Source organism: Salvia hispanica, chromosome 4 (assembly GCF_029641045.1).
Source record: "Salvia hispanica isolate PSC_SH4W2 chromosome 4, Shi_PSC_v1, whole genome shotgun sequence".
Classification (NCBI taxonomy): Eukaryota; Viridiplantae; Streptophyta; class Magnoliopsida; order Lamiales; family Lamiaceae; genus Salvia; species Salvia hispanica.
Genome location: NC_142695.1, coordinates 23543091 through 23560564, shown reverse-complemented (window position 1 = coordinate 23560564; position 17474 = coordinate 23543091). Strand labels below are relative to the sequence as shown.

Below are 17474 nucleotides of genomic sequence, written 5' to 3'. Positions count from 1 at the left end.
ACTATAATCACCTACTTAATCCACTATCAAATTATCCTCTGAACAATTCTAATTCGATAGCATACCAACAATAAATCATTCCTAAACTACGTTAAAGAGACAATAGCAAAGGAAAGAACAACACTACATTATTAGCCAAAAACATAGTGTATAAACATTAAGCACATTGTTGGTAACAAACACATGAGTTCAAAGGTGTAGATACATCCATACAAAGCCTAGATTACAACTTGGAGCAACATAGAGAGCTTAGCTTAAACACATGGTGGAATTTGCAACAAAAACCATAGGAAACATGCTCTCGTTGAGTGGAATTGGGATTTGGAGACGGATCGTCGGAATGTTGGCCGGAATTTCTTCCTTTTCTTCTTCCTCCTCTCTTTCTCTCTTTTCCTCTCCCTTTTCTCGTGTCTGAATATGTCTGAATGTCTTGCTAAACCGCCCCAGAAACCAATTTGAAACCTAAAATTCGGCAGTTTTCGAGAAAAACGCCCGACCGGGCAAAATGGTGCCAACCCGGGCGTTTTTGATGCCAACCCGGGCGTTTCCACTGTCCCCGGGCGTTTTTAATGCTGAAAACGCCCGACCCGGGCGTTTTTGCCGGTTTTGACTGCTTCGCGCAACCTTCGTCAAATGGTCATAACTTCTTCATCCGAGCTCCGATTGAGGCGTGCAATATACCCACGCGAAGCTATTTCAAAGACGAAGATAATGGTGGTAAGATAAAAGGATTTGGACACCATCTTGATAGGCAACGAACAGTTTCAATCAGACCCTACTCCACATGTACATCTATCAACTAATATATAATAATCAAACCTTAATGATCAATTGATAGATGATTTAAATATACAAAATAGGAGAAAACTTGGAGTATAATTAGTATCATTTGATTCACATCAGTCTTCTTCCGGTACACGACGTCGGCCGCAAGGGAACAAGGCGGCGAAGGCGGCTAGAGTGAGGGGAAGAGGGAGAGGGAGGGGCCGCAGCGAATCAAGCCAGGCGGGCTCGGGCTCGGGCTCGGGCTCCGGCACGGGCATAGGCTCGCACACCCTAATGTCCATGTACCTGGTCGCCACGATGGCTAACCTTTCAAAAATGACTCCTGGCCAAGTTTCAGCCCATATGGCAGGAATTGAGTATATGAGAGCTCAACTTGGTATAGGTGCACCGCCAACTTCGAGGGATGATGATTCGTCGGCGGAGTAGTTTTTATAGTTTAATTTAGAGTATTTTAATTATGTATTTTTTTTATTTTTTAGAATTTTAAATTATGTATTTTTTTTATTTTAATGAAGTGTGTTTTTATTAATTGAATTTATTGGAATTAAAAATAAAAAATGAAATTGAATGAATAGTTAAGAGATGGTTAAGAGATGGAGGGATGCAGGTGCTGTCTCTTAGTTAAGAGATGAGCTGAAAAGTACAGTGGGGCCCATGAATAGTGAAGAGATGAGACGGTTAAGAGACGGATAAGAGACAGCGTTGCGGATGCTCTACTAATGAACATTTTTTTTTGTCTGGGGTTGTGCCAAAATAGTTGAGTCATCATAATTTTATACTTTAAAGATATATTTTATTTTCATTTTATTGGTTTTTAAATAAAACTTATTATGGTATAATTAAATTGTTGTAATGCATATATATATATATATAAATATATTTATCTGTATAATAAATTATTAATCATATTCGTAACAATATTGATAATATTTTTTTGATTCAATATATTATTACTACCATTGTATATATAAAATATTTTCTAAATTTTATAGTGGGACATAGGGAGCATAGAATTATGATGAAATTTATTAAATTTTTGAAAATATTATGTACTCCTATGTGCTTAAATTGATGTACATTAGTATAATTTGTACGGTGTATTCTCCTAATATTAGTATAGCTACATGCTTATATTGCAAAAGCGTGAAAATGCACTACGTATTCTCCCAACATCGAAAAAGCATTTGGCCTTTGGTTATGCGTCTTAAGTTCTGCTAAGGGTGTCTCCGGTGGCGCCCTTCCCACTAGGACTTCCACTAGGACTTCTCACACAAAATTCATGCCACGTCATCACTAGGACTTCCCATTTCACTAGGACTTCCCATTGCACTAGGACTTCCCACTAGAACTTCCCGCAATAAAATTAATAAATTCACAATTAAAATTAAAATTTACGGAATTAAAATTTCGACACGAGCCGTATTTATAGAGTTTTTTTTTAAAAAAATTAAAAAAAAATTAATTTTCGGTGGGACGTCCGACCCACGCCACAGTGGCGGACGTCCGGTAGGACGTCGGGCTGAGGGGCGAGGACATGGGACGGGCGTGGGCCCTTCCCCTTCACTACGGCGGACGTCGGATAGGACGTCGGCGACGTCCTACCGGGACGTCCGCCATTGGAGACACCCTAGAGATAATGAAAAAGCCGTTAAATGAGATAATGATATATCAGATTGGTTTTTGCAAATAAATTCGATTGTAATTTGTACATGCGCTTTGCACTACCCTAACCTTACCGCTACTAAACTATTGTGTCATTGATGGTCCAAATATTGGTATATGAATAATGAAATATCGGATTTAGGTTTACAAAATAAATTCAATCCTAACCTTGCGTAATTTTGTACTCTCTCGTCCATAAAAATATAGTTCAATTTGTAGACGACACGAGTTTTAATGAGAATGTAGTAGAGTAAGGTCATCTGCATCCCTGTCTCTTATTCGTCTCTTAACCGTCTCATCTCTTCACTATTCATGGGGCCCACTGTACTTTTCAGCTCATCTCTTAACTAAGAGACAACACCTGCATCCCTCCATCTCTTAACCATCTCTTAACTATTCATTCAATTTCATTTTTTATTTTTATTTCCAACAAATTCAATTAATAAAAACACACTTCATTAAATAAAATAAAAATAACAATTTAAAAACCTAAAAAATAAAAAAAATACATAATTTAAAATCCTAAAAAATAAAAAAAATACATAATTAAAATACTCTAAATTAAACTATAAAAACTACTCCGCCGACGAATCATCCCCCGAAGTCGGCGGTGCACCCAAGTTAGATCGATCCCGAATACCAAGTTGAGCTCTCAGATGCTCAATTCCGTCCATATGGGCTTCAAATTGGCGAGGATTCATTTTTGAAGTGTCAGCCTTCGTGGCGACCAGGTACATGGACATTAGGCTGTTGTAGCCCGTGCCGGAGCCCGAGCCCTCGCCCGCCTGGCTTGATTCGCCGCGACCCCTCCCCCTCCCTCTCCCCTTCGCTCTCGCCGCCTTGGTCCCTTGCGGCCGACGTTGTGCACCGGAAGAAGACCCCCCTGCATCATCGGTTGGCGTGCCCTCACGTGAGGTGTTGCCTTCACCTCCATCACTAGACGAGTAGTGGCCACGCGCCGTGTGCTTCGTGCGTTTCGAGTCCGACTCGACACCGCCAGCCCACCTTTCAAGGTGGTGGATTTGCGACCAAACATCGACAAACTTGAAATCTTTACCGACGTCGCCTTTGAAGACCCGCAACGCCACTATTAGAATGTCGGCTCCACTGGCTCCGCTTTGATAATTCGCCTCTTCTCCCCTGTATATCACGCAAAAATTTTTAACATCTTTGTCGCATCGGTCCCAATGACTGCAGAGCATCTTCACGTTGCGGGCAAAGGTGTTCTTCGGCCTTCGTGCGTTGTAAACTTCGGTGACTTTTTTTCCAAAAACACTTGTTGGTTTGTTGGTTCCCGATGAGACGCTGATCCAAGCATCGTACAGAGCCAACGTCTCGTTTTGGCTATATGGATGATGGCTGTCGTCCCCCACAACCTCGTGGTCGCCCTCTTCCTCCTCGGCATTGACGCCGATCCTGCCGGAGCCGGAGCCGGAGCCTCCTCCTATTGGCCAGTCGGGCAAAGTGCGTTCAGGCGGCAAAAAATTCTCCGGAATTTGGGATAATCCCGGCGATTGCCCGTACCTCTGGGGGGGAGGGACGATAGTATGCATCCACATCAAAATGTGGTGTTTGGTACGCCGGCGGGGTGGTTGAGGCTTGGGTGCCCGGCGACGAACCGGGAGTACCCAAAAAGTTGTACATGCTCACCCAATCGTCGAACAAGTTCAAGTCGAGCCCGCCGGAGCGCCGCCTGCCGAAGCCGCCGCCGCTGGAGTTTCCATCGCCGAACATTTTTTCAACAATTGGAGAGAAAGGAATAGATGAGTGTAGTGAATGGAAGAGGAATGAAAGTAGTGTTTGTGTGTGTAAAATGGTGAATGGAGTATGGAGTATTTATAGAATAATAAAAGAAAAAAAAATTAAAAAATTCGACCGTTTGATGCAACGGTCATTTGACCGTTTAAATTTATTTTTTTTATTAAATTCGAATTTTTCAAATTTAAAAAGAAAATAAATTATTACGTCATAATTCCGACGCCCACTCGCGGGCCTGTGAGTGGGCGTCACGCCATCCTCCAGCGCGCGCCACGTGAGGCGTGCGCGTCGTGTCGCCAGCTCGAGGCCGGCCTCGCCGGCACGCGTCGCAACGCTATCTCGATGCTGTCTCGTCTCGTCGAGACGAGACCGAGACAGCATCGCGTCTACGATGCGGATGCCCTAAGATGAAATGAGAAAAAGTAGGTAAAATAAAAGAAATATGGAGAAAAAGTGGATAAAGTATAAGAGATAAACTTTCCATTTTTGGAAATGAAACTATTTTTTGTGGCATGGCAAAATGAAACTATTTTTCATGGACGCATGGAGTGCTTAAATACAATAATGAAATATTATACTCCCTCTGTTTCCTAAAATTAGAAACTCTTTCATTTTATATTCATTTCCTAAAAATAAACTTTCCATTTTAGAAAATGGACTCCACAGTCCACTAGCACTAGTTCCACTACTTTTTCTCTTTCTCTCTCTTACTTTACCAATTTTCCATTAAAATCGAGTCGTTTCCAAATTTACTATTTCTATCCCACAAAGTTTGTCCCAGTTTGATCCTGTAGGTGCGGATCTAGTAAAGGCATAGGAGGGGCATTTGCCCCACCTCATATTTTCTACTCCATGTATATATCACCAATTGTAAAATTTATTTCTTTTAATTTCTCAATAAATGCCCCTCCTCAAATTCTTAAATTTTCTTCATAAATAAATTTGTCCCTCTCCCTGAAAATTCCTTGTTCCGTCCCTGTGATCCGGCATGGGTTTAAGAAATTGTTTGACTCTGTATTGAATGGAGGGAGTAGTGATAAAATTCTAACTTATATATTGTACAAACTCCAAACTTTTCAACATAGTATCAATACAAAATCAACACAGTATAAAATTTCAAGATTTTGACGTCAAACACAATGTTAATACTATGTCAACACAATATCAACACGGTGTCAACCGTTGACACTGTGTTGATATTTTCTGTTATTGTTATTTTGTAATTTGTTGACATTTTTTAACGTCCAGATCATAGTTTGGAGGTTGTACAATATTTAGAGTTTGCATTTAATCACATCCCTAAATGGAAGTGTATAGTCACATAGTGGAATAAGGATCTCATATTGAGGAAATTGATGGATGTATTTAATGTTTGTTTTTTTGGACGGAGGAGAAGTATGAATTCATATTTGAATCCCTATTTCAATTTTGCACAATAATTGAAGAACGAGATAAATCTGAAAGAACAGACATTATTGTAATGTTTTATAAGTTTGACTCTGTATTGAATGGAGGGAGTAGTGATAAAATTCTAACTTATATATTGTACAAACTCCAAACTTTTCAACACAGTATCAATACAAAATCAACACAGTATAAAATTTCAAGATTTTGACGTCAAACACAATGTCAATACTATGTCAACACAATATCAATACGGTGTCAACCGTTGACACTGTGTTGATATTTTCTGTTATTGTTATTTTGTAATTTGTTGACATTTTTTAACTTCCAGATCATAGTTTGGAGGTTGTACAATATTTAGAGTTTGCATTTAATCACATCCCTAAATGGAAGTGTATAGTTATATAGTGGAATAAGGATCCCACATTGAGGAAATTGATGGATGTATTTAATGTTTATTTTTTTGGACGGAGGAGTAGTATGAATTCATATTTGAATCCCTATTTCAAATTTGCGCAATAATTGAAGAACGAGATAAATCTGAAAGAACAGACATTATTGTAATGTTTTATAAGTTTGATTTTATAACTTGCGAAACGTTTGAAAACTGGGATTTGAATTTGATTTGCAAAATTTATTCACTAAATGAATAAACAAAACATCAAATTCAAATCAGACAAGTGCTAGCAAGCCACACTTAGCCCAATTGGGATCATTTAATACTTTTCCTACTCCATATCCTACTCCACCCATCACAAACATAAAATATGATGGTGGCCCTCCACTTATGTTCAGTGCGGATCACCTACTACTATTCCTCCACCATCCCCCACTCCACCCCTCACAAACATAAAATATGATAGTGGACCCCATTACTTAGAGCATCCGCAGCGGTGGAGCAAATCCGTCTGTCCGTCCGTGCCACTGAGCACGAGCTCGTCTGTCCGTGCCAACGGCACGGCGCTGCTCTTAGCTTAGAGCACGTCCGTGCCGCTGAGCAGCCCTACGTGGCGTCTTCTTATTGGCCAACGGCATAGCCGTTGGCAAATTCGAATTTTCTTTTTTTTTAAAAAAAATAATTCATAAATAATTCAAAATAATACAAAAAAAAAAAAAATTGGATTCCCAAAAAATAGAGCCGTTTATGGACATTTTTTTTGGATTTTTGTGATTATTTTTTAATCCCAAAATCATCTATAAATACACACATTCATCATCCACTTTTCACATCAAATTATCTCTCATTCATACTTTTTCATACTAAATCATCTACATCTTTCTCTCTCACCCAAACTCTCTCTAAAAAATTCAAAAATGGATTTCACCAATCTCATTGCGGAAGCGGAGCGCGAAGAACAAGAATATTATGAACAATATCATGCTGCCTATGAAGCCTATGTCGCCGCCAATACCCCCGCCCCTCCTCCTCAACCAACTAGAGCAAAATGTCGCTACATCCCTCGTGATCGAGAGGGAGCCCATGAAAGGCTCGTTGCCGACTATTTTTCCGACCAGCCGCGGTATCCAGAAGATTACTTTCGGCGCCGTTTTCGCATGTCAAAACGGTTGTTTATGCGTATAGTCAACACATTGTCCACCCGCGTTGAATACTTTCAAGAAGGTGCAGACGCAACCGGTCGACAAAGTCTCACGGCGTTGCAAAAGTATACTTGTGCCATCCGACAACTTGCTACTGGGAAAACGACTGACCTCTTCGACGAGTATTTGCATGTTGGTGAGTCAACTGGAATCATATGCCTCAAGAATTTTTGCGACGACGTTCGTTCTGCTTTCGGCGAGGAATTCCTTCGGGCACCCACCACCGACGATTGTCAACGGTTGCTTCGTCTTCACGAAACGTACCACGGTTTTCCCGGTATACTAGGCAGCATTGACTGCATGCATTGGAAGTGGAAGAATTGCCCGACTGCTTGGAGGGGGCAACACTTAAGCGGCCACAAAGGTGGCGGCCCAACGCTTATCCTTGAAGCGGTCGCCGACTACCGCCTATGGATTTGGCATGCATATTTCGGTGTTGCCGGATCCAACAACGACTTGAACGTGTTATATTCTTCACCACTCTTCGATGATGTTTTGAATGGTGTAGCACCGGCGATCGACTTCACCGTCAACGAAAATGCATACTACATGGGTTACTATCTCGCCGATGGTATCTACCTAAGGTGGTCGACTTTCGTGAAGTCGTTCAACAATCCACAAGAGCAAAGACGGATTCTTTTTGCGCAGCGTCAAGAGTCTGCTCGGAAAGACGTCGAAAGAGCTTTTGGTGTCCTTCAAGGCCGATTCAACATTGTGAAGTCCCCTTCTCGGCTTTGGTACGTTAAGAATATCGCCGACATCATGTACACGTGTATTATCTTGCACAACATGATTATAGCTGACGAATGACCGATGACGGCTAACTTTTATGACGAGGATGAAGCCGGAAGCTCAACCGCGAGGTCTTTCCCACGCCGAGGTGTGCATACGACGGTGAACGAGAGGATTGAAAGAAGACACACAATGCGCGATACAAGAGCCCACATTGAGCTACAAAAAGATATAATCAATCACATTTGGGCGAAATTCGAGAACGAGTAGTGCGTCTTTTTAATTTTATTGATTTTAATTGTGTAATTTTTAATTTTTAGGATTTTAATTGTGTAATTTTTAATTTTTAGGATTTTAATTATGTAATTTTTAATTATTTTGTAATTTGTAATAGTATTTCGAGCATTTTTAATGCATTTTAATATTGTGGAAATATTTTTATTTAAATTGAATAATAGAATGGTGGGACCCTTGAGCTTGTCCTTAGCTAAGAGCGCAGATGTTGGTGTTGTGCTCTTAGCTAAGAGCACGGATGAGGATGCTCTTATGTTTGTGACGGGGTGGAGTAGGGAGGTGGAGGAAAAGTAGTAGGTGATCCGGATAGACTTATGTTGGTGAGGAGTGGAGTAGGGAATCGGTCGGGATCACCTACAACTTTTCCTACAACATCACCTACTCCACCCCTCATAAACATAAGTAATGGCCCACCATCATATTTTATGTTTGTGAAGGGTGGAGTAGAGGATGTTGTAGGAAAAGTTGTAGGTGATCCGGAGTGAACAACGTAGTTCAATGAAACAGTGCCATATATGCAAGAACAAAATGTCACTAAGAAATCAAGAACTAAAACACAAAAAAGAAATAAGTAAAACACAAAAAAAATCATGTCCAAGAACTCAAGAAGCAAGAACAATATGTCACTAAGAAATCAAGAAATAAAACACAAAAAAAGAAACAAGTAAAACACAGAAAAATTCATGTCCAAGAACTCAAGAAGCAAAGATATAACCATATCATGTTGAACATTATAGTAAAAAAGGGATCTTTGTGAATTGGACAGTTTACACACAAACAACATCAAGATTGAATCAAGAAAACAATGCATCTCTATGGATTTGAAGAAGTGTTGGCATTTGATAACCTTCTAAAAGAACAAGCCACAAGGGCCCTTCCAGCAAGAAGGCTAAGCCTGGACTTATTCTGGAGCCTCGGCGCTGCTGCTGCATTGCTCGTAGTCGGAGGAGCATGGCCTATTGGAGGCAAGTCGAGCGAGTAATCCGTGGCTGTGGCAGCCTCAGGCTCCACCTCATCGGCATCCAAGCTCACCGACAGCGTCACCCTCCTTGCCCTCAGCCAATCTGCAACCTCAGCCGTCACCCCCCTGCACTTCTTCACCTTGATCTTCACCAAATTAGGGCACCCGAACGCAAACGCCTCGATCCCTGAATCCGTCACGCGACATCCCTTTATGCAGAGCTTCTTTAATGCTACACATTTAGCTGCAACGCAAGTGATCTCATCGTCTCCGATGGTCTCACTCCCACACAGAGCTAATCTCTCCAATTTCTGGCAGTTCATCGCCATCGCAGTCAAGCTCGCGGAGCTCAGATTCACTCCAATCAGGACTAATTCAACGAGATTCGCACTGTTCTTCGCAATGCCGAGCAAACCCTCATCCCCAATTCTGTTAGTCCTCCACCCATCAATGTGGACTTTTCTCAAAACCCTACAATTCTCAGCAATCGCTAAAATCCCCAAATTGGAGCAATCAGGCGCTTTCACCAGGTGAAAAATCTCCAAATTAGGGCACTTGGAAATCGCAATTAAACCGAAATCGCTCACCTGCAGCCTCTCTAAATGAATCTCTGATAAACAATTTTTCCCCAAAGTGATGCTCTCGAGCAATCGATCCCAATCCCCCAAACACCTCAAAATCTTGAGCGTTTTCAAATTCTTAGATCCAACAATCAAAGGAGCGAAGCACTGACCGTTGTAGAGCTCCTTGAGCGTAATTGATTTGATTGAAGCGGCGGCGGCGCCGGGGCCGATTGGCTCGGCGGCGAATCCGTCGTTGATTCCGCGCAATCGCTTGACGGAGAGCTCTTCCAGGGAGGAGGAGTTGTCGAGGAGGGCGTTGATGCCTTTGGCCCCAAACATACAGGATCCGCAGGAGAATTTGCGGAGGGATTTGCAATTGGAGGCTAGGGCAAGCATCCCGACATCGGAGATCTCGCGGCAGCCGCGGAGCTTGAGGCGGGAGAGGTTGGGGCAGCGGAGGGAGATGAGGGAGAGGGCGTCGTCGTCGATGCTGACGGATTTGCGGTCGCAGCGGAGGGCGAGCTTGGTGACGGAGTCGAATCGGGAGAGGAGGGAGGGGAGGTCGGAGGAGAGGGAGGAGGAGGCGTTGAGGGCGAGGCGGTGGCGGCTCTGGGAGTCGACGGAGAGCCAGCGGCGGGAGACCAAGGAGCAGGAGTTCCTGTCGGCGGAGGGGAGGGATTGGAAGATGAGAGCCAAGCACTCGTCGGGGATCTCGGCTGTGTGGTCCAAGAGGTGGAAATCGGAATTGGAGGAGTCGCAGAGATGGTGGTGGTGGTGGTGGTGGTGGTGGTCGTGAAAGCGATTGGAGGCGCCAGGAGAATAGCCGTGGCCGTGGGTGGAAGGAGCTTGCCCCATTTCTGCACACTTAAACTCAAACAAGAGACACAGCACTCTGCTCAGCCATACCTTAAATTCAATCTCACTCACTCTCACCTTTTCTCATGTTTTTACGAGAAATGGTTTTTTTTTTTTACCAGTTTTTATGGTCTGTGTACAAAATTAGTCTAGCTTCTGATTTTAACATTTTATTTTTTATTACGAGGTGGGTCTAGTTTGCACTATTAATATTTATTATTTTTATTTCTATATCTTTCTTATTTTATTAATATTTCAAAAATTTATATCACTACAAACAAAAGAATATTTCCTCAATTTGGCATTAGAGTCTCAATTTACCATTTTAGTGCATTATTTATTAAAAATTTCGATTCACTTTACTATAAATATAAATGAATGATAGATCCTACATTTCACTTATTCATTCCACTCATATTTTATTATAACATTAATATTCTCTTTCATCCCAACTAAATTGAGTCATAATTTTTCTTTTTGGGATATTCCAACTAAGTTGAGTCACTTTATTTTTTACAAAAATCAAAACATTTAATCACACTTACTTTATTCCATCATATACTTTACTCTTTCTTTATCTTTTCTACTTTATTCATCTCTCCTACTTTTCAACACAATTTCCATATCCAAAATTTTTTGACTCAATTTAGTTGAAATAAGGGCGTATATATCAAATTGGGTCCCATATTTTATTATCCTTTTTCTCTCATTTTCTTTTATGATTTTTATATTTTGTGTCAAGCTCAAATAAGACTTTCAATAATGGACGGAGGGAGTACCAGCGTGGACTCCTATTTCTTAAAATGAATTTGATGCATTACGTTTGTTTTATTCGGATTATAGACTAATAGGTGCACGCTAAGTCGCTAATATTGGATTATCCTAGAGAACAGTGGAATAAAGTATTGACTATTCGTTTTAATTTTGCAATCTTGTAAAAAATATACTACTACTACGTGATTTGCCAATTGTGGGACATGAACAAATATCATTTAAATTTTATAAACGTTGTCGGATGCCTCACACAAGACACACCATATGATTCTATTATCCTCCATCATTTCAGAGCATTTTAAAAAACAAAATAAACTAATGAATAATGTTTTGAATAAAATAATCGTATAAGGATAAGATCATATATTATTGGATTTGAAGTCCAAATTATAGAAAATAATGAGTGAATGGTAATTATGGCGGTGGATAGCACGTCGCCTGCAACTACACGGTGCTTAGAGCACTCCCAATGGAGTTCCCTAAAAACTCCCTTATTTCTCCCTAACTCCTGCCACATCAGCGCCACATCAGCACCAAAATTTATCCCCAGTTTTTAGCCAAGTGCTACATTGGTTTCTCCCTTATTTCTCCCTTATTTCTCCCTAACTCAACATTTCATTTTTACATCATTATTTTTTATATTATTTAATTTTCCCTACAAATGTATTTAATAAATAGACTAATAATGAACAATTCATCGTTGTATTAATCATTGGAAAATATAATACAACGAGAAAAAAAAAACTACAAATAAAAAACGCAAATAAACAAAGATTTAAAAAAAAAAAATCTAAGACGGAGGGGCCGGAGGGGCGTCGGGATCGAGCCCCAGCGTACTCTGCAGGTGTTGGATGCATTTCCAGAGGGCCGCCTTTTCTTCAGGGGTCCCGCCGCCGGTGAAGTACAGCGTGTACATCTGGGTCAGATTGGCGACATTGCTCGAATAAGTGGCTTTTTCTAAGTCGATGACGGATTCCGACGCGACTTCCGACGTTGCGCCCTTCCCCTTCCGCCTCCCCTTCGCCTTCTTCACTCCCTCCGGGCGCTCGTGCGGACCATCCCCACTCAAGTCGATGTGGGCCGCGCTCCCCTCGCTCTCCGAAACGCTAAGTCGCGAGCGCACCGATTTCCCGTGCAGCGCGTCGTGCATTCCCGTCCGGAATTTGGGGAGATCCTTCAGCTTATCGTAGATGTTCCAATACTTGAAGCCCTTCGTCGACAAGTACTGGCTACTATACATCCGGATGGCCTCATCTCGGACCATGTGCTCGTTCTGGCCACTCGTCATGTGAGTCATCAAGTTAGAATAAATACCGTTGAAGTGCCCGCAGTCCCTCATGAGGCGCTCCCAATGCCGACGGATCGCCTCGCTGCCATGGTCCTTCATTGAGGCAGTCTTGTGGCTCCTGTACTTCGCGGCAATCCGCTCCCAGAATATGATCTCAGTCTGGTAGTTGCTGCGCTCCGCGTCCTGTGACGTGTCCGCCCAGCAGTCGGCTATCAGCTCGGACTCTTGCAGAGTGTAAGTAGTCCTTACCCGCTTCGGCCTCTCATCGGAACCCGTATCAGTCGCAGCCGACGACGCCGGCGCCTTCCCCCTCCCGCTCCTAGAAGGCGGCTCGGTGGGCGTTTCTTCCACCTCGAAGTCCTCCGCGCTCAGTGTCGCGGCCTGAGATTCTTGGTCGCCTGGGGTTGATCCGGGGGTGTCGAACTGGGGCCGATACACATCGTCGGCTGGAAAGGGCATTCTGCCGGCAGAGTTGAAGTACGGAGAAAGTCTCCGCGCCGGAGGAGTCTGCAAAGGAGACGGACCCCCGTATGGAAGTTGGCCGGGAGGAGAACCCATCGCCAACAACGACTGCATCCACTGCTCGTTTGCTTCATCCGTGTTGGGAATTTGTGAACTCGACTCTTTCCCCTTACCCTTATCCTTACCCGATCGGGAACTTTTCTTCCAAAAGCTCATAATTTTGATGAAAATTGAAGATTGGGAGAAGAGATTGAAAATGGAGAGAATGAAGATTGTGGGTGATGAATGGAGGAAGTGGAGGAAATATTTATAGGGGTGGAATGTAAAATAGCCGTTGGGTTCAAAAAAAAAAAAAAAAAATTTTAATTATCGCCGATTATCGCCGAGCGTCGCCACAGTGGCCGGCGATCGCTCGGCGATAATCCGGCGTTAGAACGCCACTCGGCGAAGCAACGGCAACATTATCGCCGAATTATCGCCGACTTCGCCACAATGGCCGGCGATAATTCGGCGATAACCGGCGATTTATCGCCGAGAATTCGCCACCTCCATTGGGAATGCTCTTAATGTGCAAAAAATATAAAGTGGAGACCACTCAAAGATAAAGCAAAATTAAAGTTTTTACAGTCATTGCTTAATGCTTATGCTTTTTCTCTTTTTACTTTTCTTCCCCTCTGTTTGTACTTTCTAAAAAAGAATCCTGTACTAGTATTTTTTTTTAATTTTAAAGAAAAAATATTTCCCCCTTTAACTATTATAGGATTCAATTTTCAATTAGTGTATAATTTATTTTTTATTTTCTAATGCTATATATTTAAATAAATATTGTTGTAACATCATCACTTTCTATTATTTCCTATTTAGTCACTGCACAAGATTTTTTATACCTAAACTGTGGAGTAATATCAAACGCGACACTCAAATTATAAAAATATCACTGCACGTTCATAGACGTTGATTTAATATTGCTGGAGAAATTTTTTGCACTTTTTTAGATTTTTTTTTTCAAAATACCTTACAACACTTGAGGGGCATTTTAGTCTCTTCAACGGTATTAAATCAAAATCTTTGAAGATTTGATACTCCTAATATTTAGTCTCAGTACCGCATTTGATACTAATCCAAAATTTAAGTATCAAAAACGCAATTCAGTCCAATTTAAAAGTATAAAACAAAGTGTCTAGAGCCTTTGTCCTAGCGTCAAGGAGCTTAGACGACATTAATATATGAGGTGCAGAGTTCGAGCCTTTAAAACAAAGTTTGTGCAACTATGACAATATACTTTTAGAGATAGGAGTTTATTTGTAATTTCCTCTTTCCTTTCATATAAGAGTTAATTTAAAACAAAGTTCGTGCAACTATGACAATATACTTTTAGATAGAAATGTGCATTTAGCAATGATGTAAACCTAATATTGATGAAATAACGTGTCAAGTGATTAGTCAAAAGATTGTTAGTTGATAAAGTCACGAGTAGACCTAATATTCTCCAAACCAAAACTTATTGCTTCTAATTATTCGTTCAAGTAAAATAACAAAACATTTTTTAGCAGTATCATTTGACTTGACTTGCAATAATTTGAATCTTGGCGTGTCATGATTTCTTTTAGTGCTGTTGGAATAATTATAGTTTTGTGAAAGCATTGGAAAATATTGAATGCGCATGTCGAGTTGGATAGAACTATTAATATTTGTTATAAAAAACATAAATATCCTAAAAAATAGTAAGTAGTATAATAAATAGTTAGAGAGATATATATCATAATTATTGAACAATCAATTCTAATACTATTTCTTTTACTATTTACTTAAAAGTATGAGATTAATGCTAAACACAATCATATGCCCTAATTGTATGCAATTATTTTGACTTAAAATTAATTACCCTTAAATCTAATAAGAATATCGGTGACATGGTGGAGGAGATGGAGTCACGAGTTCGAGTGCAGTGCAAGGCACACCAGGTTGGGTTCCTGATGTAGCACACGGATCAACAATTCAAGACTCAATGAATTGCATGTTGAACCGCTCATATGAGATGGAGCCAAGAAATTGGGCACACATCAGTATTGATAAGTCACCGGGTCCGGATGGGTACACATCAGTATTGATAAGTCACTGGGAGTTCATTGGGGAAGATTTGGTAAGGGCGGTTAAGGAGTTTTTTTACTATAAGAAGGCTCCTTAAAAGCCTCAACACAACAACCATTTCTCTCATCCTGAAGACAACCACGAACCCAAGGGTCAGTGACTTCAGACTGATTGCCTACTGCAACGTGGTCTACAAAGTGATCACGAAGATCATCTCGAAGCGGCTCGAGCTGCTCCTTCCCAAGATTATTACCAGCTCAGTTGGCTTTCATCTCGGGGAGGAGTATCATGGACAATATCTACTTTGCTGAGGAGATCATGAGAGGTTACACAATCAAGAGAGGATCACCAAGGTGCACTGTCAAGATTGACCTCCAGAAATCTTATGACACAGTTGACTGGAGTGTCTTGAGGGATGTGCTCTCAGGTCTCAACATCCACCCTTCCTTTATCCACTTGATCATGGAGTGCGTCACATCACCTTCATACACGATCACGGTGAATGGTAGCCACCATGGCTACTTCAGAGGTAAAAGGGGTCTTAGGCAGGGAGACCCCATGTCTCCTTCTTTGTTCATTTTCTGTATGGAATATCTGTCTCGTTTGCTCCTTGTTCGCACTTCTAGGGACTTTCGGTTCCATAGTAAGTGTGAGCATGTGGGCATTACTCACCTTGCTTTTGCAGATGACCTTCTATTGTTCAGTAAGGGAGACTTGATTCCTATGCAGATTCTGGCAGACACCATGGAAGAGTTTTCGGCGTGCTCAGGGTTTGGGATCAACCAGGACAAGTCTAACATGTTTATTGCAGGCACTATGAAAGTACCCAAGAAGACTTTGGTGCAAGTGTTTGGCTTCCCAAAAGGCAATCTCCCAATCAAGTATATGGGCATTCCGCTTGCATCGAAGAGACTTGCTTACTCAGACTATGGCCAATTATTCGACAAGCCAACGGACAAAATAAAAAAAATGACCAAGTAAGACTCTTTCTTTTGCTGGGCGTTTGGAACTGATTACATTTGTCTTGCAGGGCGTGGAAGCTTACTAGCTTCAAGCGTTTCTGATACCTAACAGTCATCGAGAAGCTCATTGGGATTGCCCGTACTTTCCTTTGGGGAAAGAAGTACGGTAAAGTTGCGTGGGATGATGTTTGCAAGCCGAAGAAGGAAGGAGGTTTCGGAATCAGATGATGTTTGCAAGCCGAATAAGGAAGGAGGTTTGGGAATCAGAAACCTCAAGGCTTGGAACTCGACGCTTCATGCCAAGATCCTTTGGAACATTCACTTGAAGAAAGACTCTCTCTGGATTCGTTGGATTCATGCAGAATATTTTAGGAACGGAACGATCTGGGAGTGGACGACACACAAGAAGAGGGACTCCATGTTCATAAAGAAGCTCTTATCCATCCGGGATGAGATATTGGACAAGTGCACTAGAAACGAGATCACAGCCCTCTGGAGCACATGGTTTGCGGGAAAAGGGGTTCATGAGGCTTATGACTGGTTTAGGCCAAGAGGTGAGAGATGTTTCTGGGCTAAGTATGTTTTGAAGGACTTTTTCCCTCCTAAGTACTTGTTCATTACTTGGCTCGCACTTCGAGGATGCCTTTCCACATGGGATTACCTCCACTTTTTGGAGAATTTGGATGCCACTTTTCAGATTTGCCACCGGGAGGAGGAATCAGTGGATTATCTTTTTTTCAAATGCTCGAAGACTTGGGCAGTTTGGAAGAAGATCATGCTTTAGTTTGGCATTGCGAGGAGATCAACGACGATTAGGAGTGTCATCAAATGCGCAGGAGGATTGCACTTATGGCAACAGTGGCGATCATTTGGATGAAAAAACACACTTGAAGAATAATATTATTAATTATGTTTCTTATGTTTTAAGATTTTATTAATTATATAAAGGCATCATTGTTGGATGAAAAAACACACTTGAAGAATAATAATATTATAAGTTTGATCTATCTTGAGTTCTCTCTTGAATTTTCAATTTGTTTAGGCTTTTATCCGACTTATCAAACAAACTTTCACACTCATTTCTGGCGTCAATCTTCATCCACTTATCTGATAGTTCCTCCATCTTGTTTGTGGCGTCATTCATCCACCCTTTATCAAGACTTCTACCGCGTTTCAAGATGATACATTGTCAAATATCAAATCAAGAACGAGGATCATTTTAGTTCCAGGGGAGGGAATTGCACTGAGTGTGGGTATGGGTTGGGGACGATGAGCAGTGTCCG

At 41.5% G+C, this 17474-nt stretch overlaps 1 protein-coding gene and 1 long non-coding RNA gene across 2 annotated transcripts; one reads left to right on the top strand and one right to left on the bottom strand.

The window, feature by feature from the left end:
* Positions 1 to 8933: 8933 nt before the first annotated feature.
* Positions 8934 to 10729, bottom strand: SKIP2 (SKP1/ASK1-interacting protein 2). Its single transcript, XM_048094080.2, has one exon. The coding sequence runs from the start codon at positions 10612 to 10614 to the stop codon at positions 9049 to 9051; it is 1566 nt and encodes a 521-aa protein (XP_047950037.2). The 5' UTR covers positions 10615 to 10729; the 3' UTR covers positions 8934 to 9048.
* A 4584-nt stretch (positions 10730 to 15313) lies between these two features.
* Positions 15314 to 17218, top strand: LOC125192014 (uncharacterized). Its single transcript, XR_016128785.1, has 2 exons — positions 15314 to 15758; positions 15959 to 17218. It is a non-coding gene; the product is annotated as an uncharacterized LOC125192014 (long non-coding RNA).
* Positions 17219 to 17474: the final 256 nt, after the last annotated feature.

Excerpts from the sequence above, each read along its gene's own strand:
- SKIP2 (XM_048094080.2), bottom strand. The coding sequence starts at position 10,614 with ATGGGGCAAGCTCCTTCCACCCACGGCCACGGCTATTCTCCTGGCGCC.